Genomic DNA, 13603 nt, shown 5'->3' on the forward strand with positions numbered 1-13603 from the left:
GTTTTTTATATTTATAAATGATACTGATGAAGGCAGATCAAGCTTTATGTCCAAGTTTGCAGATGATACAAAAATTGGCAGGGTGGTTAATGACAGTATATACTGCAACACGATCTAGAAAAGTTAGCCAGATGGGCTGAGAAATGGCAATTGAAGTTTAACACCGACAAATGCAAAGTACTGCATATGGGTAACAGTAACCCCAGAGTAATGTAAAAACTTTGTGGCACTACTCTCAGGATAGTGGAAAATGAAAAAGATTTGGTAGTAATTGCGCAGATATAAAGTTCTCTGAGCAATGCAGACAGGCTGCCAATACCGCTCATGGGGCTTTGTCAATGATATACGGGAATTTTGCAAGCAGGTTGTTGACTGCTGGAACAAACTCACATGTGTTGTTATGGAAGTTGATAGCCTAAATAAATTCAAAGAAGAACTAGACAAACTATTGAAGGGGTATGAATAGGTGAAATCGGAGTTGTCGGTTTTTTTTTTTTTTTGGCTGATGCTGTATAAGTTGTTTTCTTGCATCATTTGCCACTGCTAATGCTAACTTTTAATCTCTCTCTCGGCAACTGAAGTTCAACCTTGACAAATGCAAAGTACTGCATATGGGTAGAAGTAACCCCAGAGAAACGTACCAACTGTGTGGTACTACACTTAAGGTGGTAGAAAATGAAAAAGACCTGGGAGTAATTGTGCAGTCAGATATGAAGTTTTCTGAGCAGTGCAGACAGGCTGCTAGGGCAGGTCATGGGGTTTTGTCAACGATATATAGGAATTTTGCTAGCAGGGAAAAGGAGGTGATTGTCCATCTGTATAAGGCAATGGTCAGGCCACGCCCTGAGTACTGCGTACAGGTCTGGAGGCCTCATTTTAGGAAGGATGTAGATTTGCTTGAGCGTGTACAGAGAAGAGCAACACGATTGGTGAGGGGAATGAAGGGATTCTCTTACCAAGAGAGGCTTAAGTTCTGCAAACTGCAGTGGCTGGAGACTAGGCACCTGCGCGGTGATCTGATTGAGGTCTATAAGGCCTTGAATGGGTTGAGCACGCTGAATTCTGATGGGATCCTTCCACTTGTTCAGATTACCAACCTACGGGGACATAAGTTCAAATTAAGAAAGGACAGATGTAGAATAGATGTGCGGAAATTTGCCTTTAGCCAGCAGGTGGTTAATTGCTGGAACAAACTTCCATCTGTCGTTGTGGAAGTTGATAGGTTAAATAAATTTAAGGAGGAACTGGACAGGCATTTGGAGGGAATGGTGTGATTTTTTTTTTTTGGCTGATGCTGCATAAGCTCCTACACTTGCTTTCTTGCATCATGTGCCACTACTACTACTACTACTATATCACAAATACTGATTCTCTGCATCCAAAACAATGGGATTTTTTTTTTTTTTTTTTGCTCTTAGTATTAATTTTCTTCAAAACAACTATTCACTCTGTACAAATCTCAAATTCTTCTTACCATAGGATACTGTTCCCATGTCTGGGCGATGTTCCAAAATCTCCCCTAAACCTCTGCCCTCCATTCAAAAGAAGGTGGTGAGGTTAATTAATTAATTATCCATACAAAATTTCTTCACTCTCTTTCTCAAAGAAATTAAGTTTCTGCTGAATATGTTCTTCTAAATTAGCATCAATTCCCTCACTTTTTAACAACCCATCCAAACCCATGCCACAATCAGTCAACATCCATTCATTGTCCAACTCCAAACTCACAGAACCAACTTTTCTTTCTTCATTTATCCCTTCTACTTCTGTTTTTTTTCTGAAACAACCTTTTTTTTTTGTGTATTTCCAGAAAATTATAATCTACCAAAATTAAAGTCTAATCTGAAGAAGTAGCTTCTACCTTCTGAACCTACAACCCATACATGTTACTAAGCATTATTCTAATATCTTTCATGTTTGGGATTTTCATAAAAAAAATAAATTAAAAAAAAAATAATATATATGGATGAATTTTAATGACAAATATCCTGCTCAAACTGTTTGTGGTAAAATTGGGGAACTAAAAGTAAATATAATGCTTCTGTGTAGGTATCATGTTGCTATTTTTCTAGTCATAATTCATACTGCCTGCACAACTCATTAGTCTCTAAGCTCCTGAACTACTTCTTTCGGCCCCGGGTGCCAAGCGTATTTCGAGGCCAAGCGATATTTGTGAGATTATAAAGTGCTCTTCAAAGGCGATTAAAGTTATTTTTAAGTTTATACATTTATCTAAAGCCTTATTTTTTTAAAATCGTTCTACACTTGAAAAGCCACAAGTTAGAACAGAGAAAGAAAAACCACCTTTCTTTCTATTCATTTTTCTAGGTCACTAATCAACTAACACTTTAACCGCTTGGCCTCCTAGCGGCACTGCTCCTGCCTCCCCGTGGCGGGGCCGGAAATCTTGGCAAGTAAGTCCACTTGCCAAGGGCTAAAAGGAGCAATCATGGATAACACAGACCATCAGGATATTGAGAACGATAATCCAAAGAGACAAAAGACTGATCGGATGGAGCAACCTTGCCCGTTGTTCTTAATCATCCACTCCCTTACTAGTCAGCCCATGAATAAATTGTCTCCGTTTGTCATACAAAAACATCTGGAGGGTATTGCAGGATCTCCCAAGACGGTGAAGAGACTGCAATCAGGAGACTTACTAGTAGAAACCACCAACCACAGACATTCCGAGAAGCTGTTACAACTTACAAGCTTTGCTGGCATTCCAGTTAAAATATCTCCACACACAACCCTAAATTCATCTGAGGGTGTGATATCCAGTTGGGACTTACCGAACGTCACCAAGGAAGAAATAACCCAAGAACTGCAGGGACAGAATGTAATTGAAGCAAAAAGAATAATGACTAAAAAAGATAATCAACTGACACCTACAAGAAATATTATTCTCACCTTCAATACACCTAACTTACCCTCCTCTGTAAAAGCAGATTATTTACTTTGCCGCATCCGACCTTACATTCCAAACCCTTTAAGGTGTTACAAATGCCAAAAGTATGGCCAATCACAAACTGTATGCAGAAGAGTTCCTGTCTGCCCTAATTGTGGATCCTCAGATCACATACAAAGTAACTGTACAGCTAAAAAAATGACCTGCCCAAATTGCAAAGGTGACCATCCTGCATATTCGAAGACATGTGAAAAGTGGAAAACCGAGAAAAAAATAGTAAAATACAAGGTTGAGAACAAAGTAAGTTACCCAGAAGCGAGAAAATTAGTCGCTCCTACTATAACCAAAAATATGACCTATGCCAATGCTGTAAAAAAATTTCAGACAGTCTCCACTCAAACTGATGTAACCGTTCCCACTAACAAATCAATTTCTGACTGGGCTAGAAATGTTCTTTCTAAGCAACAATCCAAGTTATCTGACCAGGCAAATAATACTCCTCTGACGATACCAGTGGCATCTCCTGCTCCAGTCATAGATACCATATCTCATAGTTCAAACACAAATGTAGTGAAAAATTTTCAAGATACAACCATGGACACAGATGGCACATCCATACAGGAAGATCCCCTTCTAGAAATCCATGCAGAAGAAGAAATGGACACAGGTCGGCCAGTTTTCTCCAAAAAAGATAAATCTAAATTAGAACGCCATAAGCCAGTAACCTTCAAAAAACAGTCAGATACATCTCCATCAATCAAACACAAATAATGCCTTGTATTTTACAATGGAATTGCAGAGGCTTTCGTTGCAACACAGATGATATCTGTGATCTAATTAACTGATATTCTCCAGTTGCCCTTTGTCTTCAGGAAACTTACCTAACCTCGCAAATTTCTCCTTCAATAAAGAACTATTGTCTTTATCGAAGAGATCGTAATACAGCAAATGCTGCCCATGGTGGTGTAGCAATCCTAATAAATTCAAAGATCCCAACTAAACATATTCCACTTCAAACTGAAATAGAAGCTGTTGCTGTTCATATAACTCTCCATATTTCAATAACACTTGTCTCAATATACCTACCACCAAACCATACTTACTATTTAAAAGATCTTGAAGATCTCCTCATACAAATACCTCCACCTCTCTGTATTTTAGGGGATTTTAATGGGCACCACCCCTTATGGGGCGATCCTAAACTAGACACACGTGGTCGACTCGTTGAAAGCTTTCTAGAGTCACAAAACCTCACCTTACTCAATACTGGTGCGCACACTCACATTCAACTCCCAACTGGACACACCTCAGCAATAGATCTCTCAATTTGTTCTCCAATACTCCTCCCAATCATAGAGTGGTATGTTTTAAATGATCCTATGGGCAGTGACCACCTTCCAATCATATGCAATTTTTTAATATCACAGTCTCCTTCAAACAAACTCGGCAGGAAATGGAAATTTGTTCGTGCAAACTGGGCAAAATTTCGATCATCAATCTCTCTTAATGAGGAAAAAATCCAGCTCCAGAATATTGATAATGTAACAGATTACATCACATTACATCTCCTAAAAGTGGCCAAGGACACAATTCCATTATCAAATCCCCCTGGTCGCAAGCATTATAATTATTGGTGGAATGAAGAATGCACAAAAGCAAAGAAAGCAAAAATCAAAGCCTGGAATTTATTTCGGCAATGTCCAACCACAAACAATCTCATTAATTATAAGAAGCTAAGAGCAAAAGCACGATTTGTACAAAGGCAAGCCAAGAAAGAATCCTGGACCCGTTTTGCATCGACCTTTAACAGAAACACTGATCCGAAAACTATATGGAAAAAAATTAGACAGTTATCTGGTAAGTTTCCTACTATACCTTCTCCAATCCTCTCATGGAAAGGGCAAGATCTATCCAGTTCCTTAGATATTGCTAATGCTTTGGGCAATACTTTTGCTGAAATATCAGCGGCATCAGCATATTCTACATCATTCCAACGAATTAAAAACACTAGAGAAAAGCATGCCATAAAATTTCAAACCGCACGTACTCTCCCATATAACAAACCTCTGCAACACTCTGAACTTCTGCATGCCATTAGAACAGCCCACAATGACAATGGTGCTGCCGGGCCAGATGGGATTTATTATGTCATGCTTCAACATCTTGATGACAAAGCTTTAAGCCTGCTTCTGGTTTTTTACAATCGTATATTTTTAGAAAACGTTTTTCCAACTTCTTGGCATCACTCTACTGTTTTGGCATTCCTAAAACCTGGGAAAGATCCAACTAACCCCTATAGCTATAGACCGATCTCTCTATCAAGCTGCCTGAGCAAAATCCTTGAAAAAATTGTCCACGAAGACTCGTATGGATCATTGAGTCACAACATCTAATGAGCCATAGCCAATATGGCTTTCGTAAAAATAGGTCGTGCTTAGATCTTATGGTCAAGGCTGAATTCGCCATTCGAAATGCCTTTGTTAAACGTGAACATCTTGTAATGGTTTCAATAGATATCGAGAAGGCTTTTGACACTACCTGGCGGCATGGCATACTTAGTGATCTTTACTCTCTTGGTCTGCGAGGCAACCTTCCTATATTTGTACAGAACTTCCTGAGTACTAGATCGTTTCAAGTTCAGTATCAACATGCCCTCTCCAAAACGTTTACACAGGAAGAAGGAGTACCACAAGGATCAGTACTGAGTGCCACTTTGTTTGCTCTTAGAATAGATTCCATCACCAATCAGCTTCCAAATACAGTTGAGACCTACCTTTATGCAAATGATCTTTCCATCTCCTGCCATTCCCAAAACATGAGGTCTATTGAACAGCAGCTCCAGATATCACTCAATAAAATACAACAGTGGGCCAGCCTCAATGGTTATCGACTCTCGCAGCAGAAAACAGTTGCCATCCATTTTTGTAGACAGCGCAAACTTCATCCGGATCCTGAACTTCAAATTTATAATGTCTCCATCCCAGTCACTAATAGCATCAGGTTTCTAGGATTAACACTTGATAATAAGTTAAGTTTTATAGACCACATAAAAAATGTACGTACTTCCTGTCTAAAAAAGTTAAATATACTCAGAGCTTTATCCTCCCAAACATGGGGCACAGATCGTACATCTCTGCTTCGGCTACATCGGGCATTAATCAGATCCCATCTTGATTATGGAGCTCCCATCTATGATTCAGCCAGACTGAGTGCATTGCGCTAGCTTGATCCAATTCAACACAGTGCCTTGAGACTTTCACTCGGTGCTTTCAGAACATCACCAGCACATAGTCTCTACATTGATGCCCATGAACCCCCACTAACTTTACGTAGGAAAACACTGTTATTGAACTATGCTGTCAAGATACAAAGCTGTGCCATGCATCCAACTCAGTCATATCTGTTCAATCCTCCATTAGAAAACCTTTTCAGAAATAAACCAAGCATAGTAAAGCCAGCTGGTCTTCGCCTTCTTCAACTGATGCAAATTTGGAATGTTTCCATCCTTTCCGTACAACAGGTAACAACTTGTACTCAACCACCATGGGTTCCACCTCCTATACTGACCTGTGACACTTACCTCTCTCAATGGGGAAAGAACACTTTACAAACATCAAATATCAAACAACTTCACGAAGGTCACACTCAAAGATATCTTGACTTTTCTCCAATTTATACAGACGGCTCTAAATCTAATTCAAACGTTGGAGCAGCTGCAGTGTTTCCAAATACAGTTATTTCAGCATCCTTGCCATCTGAATTCAGTATCTTCTCAGCTGAATTATATGCTATCAAACTAGCTTTACAGAATTTCTCTTCTGACTGTGCTTTAAAATATGTTATTTACACTGATTCCCTCGGCTCAATCTTGGCTTTATGTAACTCCTTAAATAAAGTACACCCTGTTCTAGACGAAATAAAAAGCATATCTACAAATTGAAGAACGCCATCAACTGGTCACCTTCTGCTGGATTCCAGCTCATTCCAGCTCATTCATGCTGGATTCCAGCTCATTCTTTATCAGCCAATTCTGGCTGATAAAGCTGCAAAAAATCCAACTAGCTTCGACTTAACTGATATCCCTGTTCTGCCATCAGACTATGCATTAACCATTCAGGCTGCATGCCTGTCAAAATGGACAGCAATATGGCACTCTCAAATTAATAATAAACTCTTTCAATTTAAACATGATCCAAAAATTTGGCGCTCCAGTGTCCGCACATCAAGATGAGAAGAGGTAATCCTTTCAAGGGTAAGAACAGGACATACTTATCTGACCCACCTTTATTTACTCACAGGGAATGACCTGCCACAGTGTCCACTTTGTAATATAAATCTGAGTATTAAACACATTCTCATTGACTGCCCTTACTATGAACAAGACAGAACTTCAACCCTGCTATCACTGGTTAATCTTCGTAGACCAATAACTTTAGACAATCTCATTGGAGATGATGCAGATATTTCCGAATTTTTCAACTTCTTAAAGCAAACTGGACTTTTCAATCAATTCTGAATTTATGAAACTTTTTCATTTCTTTTTATTATAAATGAATAGGCGCATTATAGCCAAAGTAGCTTATGCGCCATCAAACCTCCATATCAACAACAACAACAACTACTTCTTTCTCTGAGACAGTTAGTTAATTCCACTACACTATAGCTGTTTTGGAGGTGTTTAGGGCAGTGTAGGGTGTGACTAACTTGTAATCTACTAAGGGTTGTTTAACAATCATTCTGTTTAACTTGGGTTAGATGTTGCTATTAGATCTCCTGGTATTTTGGATATGGAGAATGAGAAATTACTGTAAACTTGAGTCTGAAGATGAAATAAGGGTCATTAAAATAAAAATCATTATTATTATAGTAAAATGTGCTTTTAAAATCCTTGGGGCTTAAAAGCATATTTTACTACACACAATTAATATGGTAATTAAATACGAGGGGTTTCTGAAAAGTAAGGTAACACATTTTTTTCTCTCGATGATGTTTAATAATACGAAGTTGAAATTACAAACCAAGAAATAAGTGAACATGCACTACTTCCACAAAGTCTCCAGTTTTATTGATGCACTTGTCCCAACGATGGATCAGTTTATTAATACCAGTACTGAAGAAGTCCGTGCCCACATGCAGTAACCAACATCACACCGTCTGATGAACTTCCTCATCCGTGGTGAAATGCTTTCCTAAAAGGTGTTTTTTCAGAGGGCTGAACAAATGGAAGTCTGAAGGTGCTAAGTCTGGGCTTTAGGGGGGGATGTGACAGTTTCCCAATGATTTAACCCCAGGGGCTCACATCTGGTGAGTATGGGCCTGGCACACCCAGGGTCCTGAGCTGGATATCATCATTCTTCTCCTCTCTTGGTGCTTCCCTTCCCTTCTCTCTCTCTCTCTCTCTCTCTCTCTCTCTCTCTCTCTCTCTCTCTCTCTCTCTCAGGGTAACTCAATTTTTTTTTGGCTGGTGCAGTATAAGCCTCAGGCTTCCTTGCACCATATAGCTAATAATAATAATAAATAATAATAATAATTATGGCATAACCACTCACGAGTGGTGTGGGTAGTGTGTGGAGATCCGTTGTCGTGCAACATAATCACACTGCTTGTCAGGAGTCCTGGTCGTTTGCGTCGAATGTTGGCTTTCAGTTTTTCCAAAGTTGCACAGTGAAGCTGTGCACTGATTGTTCCTCCCTTCAGTAAGAAATCCATCAACAGAATGCCTTTGCGAACCCAGAACACTGTGGCCATGATTTCACAAACACCTGTTTTGGACCACACTCGCACAGTTGCCGCCATTTCGCAACTGGAATTTGTTGTGAGGCAAAAGTACCGCAACGCTGCACTGGTGATCTTTTTGAACATTATTAATGGGTCTATCTGTCCACCACATTTCATCTCATTCCCTTTCACCATTATTAAGGGAAAAAATGTGTTACCTTACTTTTCAGAAACCCCTCGTACTAACTTATAACTTAATCCATAATACAGGTAGTCCTCATTTTGCGCTGGTCTGATTTGCACCAATTCACAATAGTGCCAATCACTGACCACAATGGCATTTTTATTTTTATTTTTCCAATTTTTTTTTTTTTGCAATTTTTATAAATTGAAAGTTTAAAATTGTCACACAAAATTTATTGGCATCATACTGTGCTATGTATCATGCACTGTTCATGTGATTTAGGACAATCTGAGCCAGTCAGCAATTAGTGCATCCATATCAGAGATAAGAAAGATTCCCGCCCTCAAAGTAGCCACTCATAGATGCGGGTGGTAAAGGTCAATGCGGTGAAGCATTCAGTTGGTTGTTTACACTATTTACCCATTTTGGAAATTTATTGCACTAACATTTTTTTATTAATTGTGCTATTAATGAATTAAATAACAATAGTGATAGTCGTGTGCAGTTTTTTCCAATCGTGTTATAAAGTTTTTAATTTAATAGAATAAAGAGATGCCATGTCTGGTAAAAGTAGTTCATTGAATCCTAGTGCAATATTCAGAGGATGGAATCTGGTGAAAGCCACCCTAATGCGTGTAGGGCTATGAATATGACTCCATCGCCTATTACTACAACTATGAAGAATGCTAATAAAATAAAACAATCGATGCAAAGCGTTGGGTAAAAATTTTTGTTGCCCGGAATTTAACCCTGTGATTTCTGATTGACTCCATTATATAAAGGGTTCCATTTGCGCTAATTCCATTTGTGCCTGTCCCCCAGGAACCTAAACTCGACGTAAATCGAAGGCTACCTGTACTAATTTTTTTTCTTTTCTGGATATTTTCATATTACTCAAAAGTATTAACCAAAATCAAAAATATTTCTCTTGTAACAGTCAGAAGTATAATTTTATCAAGCATTTATTAATATTTATAGTTAATAGTTTATGGTTACAGTTTGCATCCCTCCACATACTAGTCTTGATAGCGCAGTTTGTGAAGACATTAAATAAGAATGTTGGCTGCTTTAAAGTGCAACAATACTCAGTTTTGGAAGTTAACAAGAGGTGAACAGTTTAAAGAAATAATAATCCAAGCTGAAAGAGAAGAATGGGCAGCCTTAATCCTGATAGTAAAGAAAAAGATTTCAACAGTACTACTGTTGGGGAATGGGTAGTTTGAATAAATTTAAAGGCTTGGAAAATTTTTAGAAGAAAACAAGTAATTTCAATTGAAGTAAGTAATAAACAATTAAGTGGGTAAATTTTTTTTCTTCTAGTAACAGCTAGTACTGATGCTATTAGTACTAGCAAAATGAATGCATTAGGAACAAGATACAAGGAGCTTTGCTTCCTTGCATTGTTTTCCTGATACTAATGCACATCAATACAATTCCAGTTCATGCTGTATGCTTAGAATGATTTTTTATTGTCTATTGTGTTTATAGAAGCATGTATTCATAGGAAGATTTGCATGTTATGAGAGTTAAAAACTCAGAATAACTTGGGAGTGGGTTCTACTCATTTTGCTTAAAAATTGGCTAAGTATTATGTTAAAAACATAAATAATTAAAGTATTTTATTCTCCTCATTTTACTTTCAAAAGGGAATTTGTGGAATTTATTGCTGAACTCAAAAAAAAAAGTTTGTAAGATCAAAAGTCCTTTTCTTTTGAAAAATATTTGTTCTTAAGATGAAATATTTGAAATGGTAAATTACTATTGTATTGTTGACCAGAACAAATTTCACAAGAAAAATTTCAATTGAGAACAGCATTACAGGCTTAGAAATGGTGGGTTCTGAATATCAGTCAATTCAACCACTTAGATTATTATTATTATTATTTTATTTTATTTTTGAAATTTAACTGCTATAGTTACAATATTGTATTCTTAGATGAGCACAGTATCTTTTTAAGAGAGAAAAAATGCATGAGAAATATTCCTAGACAGCTACACAATAAGCATTTAACACAGGATTAAACAAACTTATACACAAAGAAATATGTAACGATCTCAATAGCAGGAAGTACTCTGGTGCAGTGGAAAATTCTCAATTCATTCTTAAAGCCAATCCTTTAGAGCTAAAGTTTATTTAATAGTGCTTTTTCACACACTCATAAGTTGCTTAAACTTTCCTGTACCATCATTAGCTTGACATAAAGCTAATTCTTAAAAAGGGAGAAATTTCTCTATCTGACAATTATCATCCTATTCCCTTATTTCAACCATTTCTGAAGTAAAAATAAATACTCCCCTCCCCCACAGTAAACGTTTATTGATTGGCCCATCCCATTTCAGAAAACAGGATGGGTCAATCAAATAAACATTCACTTTGCTCTCTTCCCTGAGCAGATACCAATAAGTATAAACATGGTCAGATGGTGAAGATATACAAGTGTGGGAAATGCTTTCATTCTTAAGGAGGTCAATAACATACTATTCATTTTCTGAAACAGTGATTGAGGAGGATCAGATTTTGCAAAATAAAAGAAAACAACTTCACATTGGATAAGTTTTGAAATCAGATCTTTGTCTTGCTAAATTAGTGGTAAAAAGTAACTGTTATTGAAACTTACCTTGTAAAAGCTATTGATGAACTGAACACACTGCTGATTTAATGCAAATGTTGCAAACAGCATATAAAATTCTTTTGTTTTAAGCATCTCCTTTGGAGTCAGGTATGCTCTTGAAGAAATGGAAATATCACTAGAAAGCGCTTCTCTAGCTGATATACTATCTTCACCACTAGAATCATCTTCTGACTGAATAAGTTTCTTATGCTATGAAAAAAAAAAAAAAGAGATCTTATTCCAATTATGAATACACATGACATCATAACTAAATTTAATAATCTCACAATTTACAAACAATCGTTCCTGAGAAGTACTTAATAAATCAAATGTCTATCCATAAATGAATATAATGAGGATCAATTTTCCCATATATATGATATAGTGGGAGGATATATGGCCAAAATGATATGTGACATTTGCTTTCAGCCAGCAGGTAGTTGATTGTTGGAACAAACTTTCATCTGGTGTTATGTTGTGTTGTGTTGTGTTGTGAAAGTGGGTAGTTAGAATAAATTTAAGGAAACACTAGACAAATTACTAGAGGGATTTGACAGGTGATGTGGGAGGAAGTGTTTTTTTTTTGGCTGGTGCTGTACTGTATAAGTTTGCTTTCTTGCATCATTTTTAACTACTAATGCTAAAACATAAATCTGCTTTTTTTTTGTGACTTCTGTTGATGTATTTACAGTTGAATCTCTTTAATACAAAGTTCAAGGGACCTAAATTTTCATGTTTTGTAATAACGAGGTCCCCCAAAAGTGTCAAAATTTTACCAGTTTTTTTTTGGTACATACTATATATCTAATAATAATATAAAAAATAAATTAAAAAATAAATTAAAATAAAATAATAAAAAAAAACCTTGTCTAACAATACAGTAATAGGAATAACACATTTTCTAATGATTTTATTTTATTTGTAAGATAAACTAAGAGAAAAGCAATTAACAGAAATGAAACTATTGTACAGTATATATTTTGATATATACAATATTTTAATATCACAGCAAAAAGAATTAAAACCTTAATATAAAAGGAGGCATACAGATGATTAACTTTTTAATAAATTAATCTAATTTAAAAAAAGAATCCAATGTTGTTTGCACAGTTTTTCTCCTATGTGCATTTTTAACTACAGCAGAGACATTATAAAATGCAATAGTTGTTTCTTTATCAACATTACTGCAGACCAGCACATTCTCTATTATACTCAATGCATTTTGGGCATCTTTTTTAGATGGCACTGTGTGTGCTTCTTCACTTTCAAACAAAACAAAAGCATCATAACAAAAGCATCATCTTTTTGCTTAGTGTTCAGCAGCTCTTCTGGTGTTGGCATTGCTGTGGTAGCAACTTCATCATCCACCTTCACAAACTTTTCGAATTCGCCAACAAAATCCATATGCTCCTTCAAATCCCTCCATTCTTCAATGTTGCTATTACATTCATCTGCTGGACCATGTTTTTCGATGATATTCTCTTCAAATTATTCTCTCTTTCTGAAGCAGTTGATTATTACACTTGATGCAATACTGTCCCAAGCAATAACAAGATTATGGATAGCATCCAAGACATTCCAATTTGGCTGCAAATTGTTCCCTCCTTCTATGTTGCGGATCAAGTACCTTATCAGGCGAGCTCGATATGCTCTCTTGAGGTTATAAATAATACCTTGATCCAGTGGATGCATAACACTGGTGGTATTGGGAGGTAAAAGCAACAGCCATATATTTGTCAACTTAAGTGTCTCGGCAGAGTGTGCTGTATAACGATCTAGAATCATCAAAATGTTCATTTTTTCTGAAGCCATCCTTCTGTCCACTTTTGATAACCAAGACTGAAAAATTTTAACCACTATGCTCTCTATTGGCCTCATAATCACAGGGAAGTTGGTTAACTTCTTTAAAACATGTCTTTGGCTTGGAAAACTTACCAATCACAAGTGGGCATAGTTTTGTACTGCCATCTGAATTGCAGATAACAGAATAGCGAGTCTTTGTTTACTAAATTTTCCCCATGACAAGACTTTCCTCGAACAGAAAATGTTTAGTTTGGCAGCACATTATAAAATAAACCTGTCTCATCAAGATTAAAAATATCCTTTGCCTCATATTTTTCAAGAATGGTCCGTACAGAACACAACCAGTCTGTAGCCTTTTCTTTGTCGACTAATCCAGAC

General features: G+C 36.8%; 1 protein-coding gene across 8 annotated transcripts in view; it reads right to left on the minus strand.

Moving 5' to 3' along the window:
* Nucleotides 1–13603, minus strand: part of LOC150091129 (apicoplast pyruvate carrier 1-like) — a 245677-nt gene that overhangs the window by 79454 nt on the left and 152620 nt on the right. For all 8 annotated transcript variants that reach the window (XM_090382146.1, XM_090382137.1, XM_090382127.1 and 5 more), the window contains one exon: nt 11429–11632. In XM_090382146.1, the coding sequence (XP_090238272.1) occupies nt 11429–11632 (204 nt within the window). The remainder of the gene's footprint in view (nt 1–11428; nt 11633–13603) is intronic.

This window comes from Mastigoproctus giganteus, chromosome 1 (assembly GCF_048544385.1).
Source record: "Mastigoproctus giganteus isolate SK-2022 chromosome 1, ASM4854438v1, whole genome shotgun sequence".
Classification (NCBI taxonomy): domain Eukaryota; kingdom Metazoa; phylum Arthropoda; class Arachnida; order Uropygi; family Thelyphonidae; genus Mastigoproctus; species Mastigoproctus giganteus.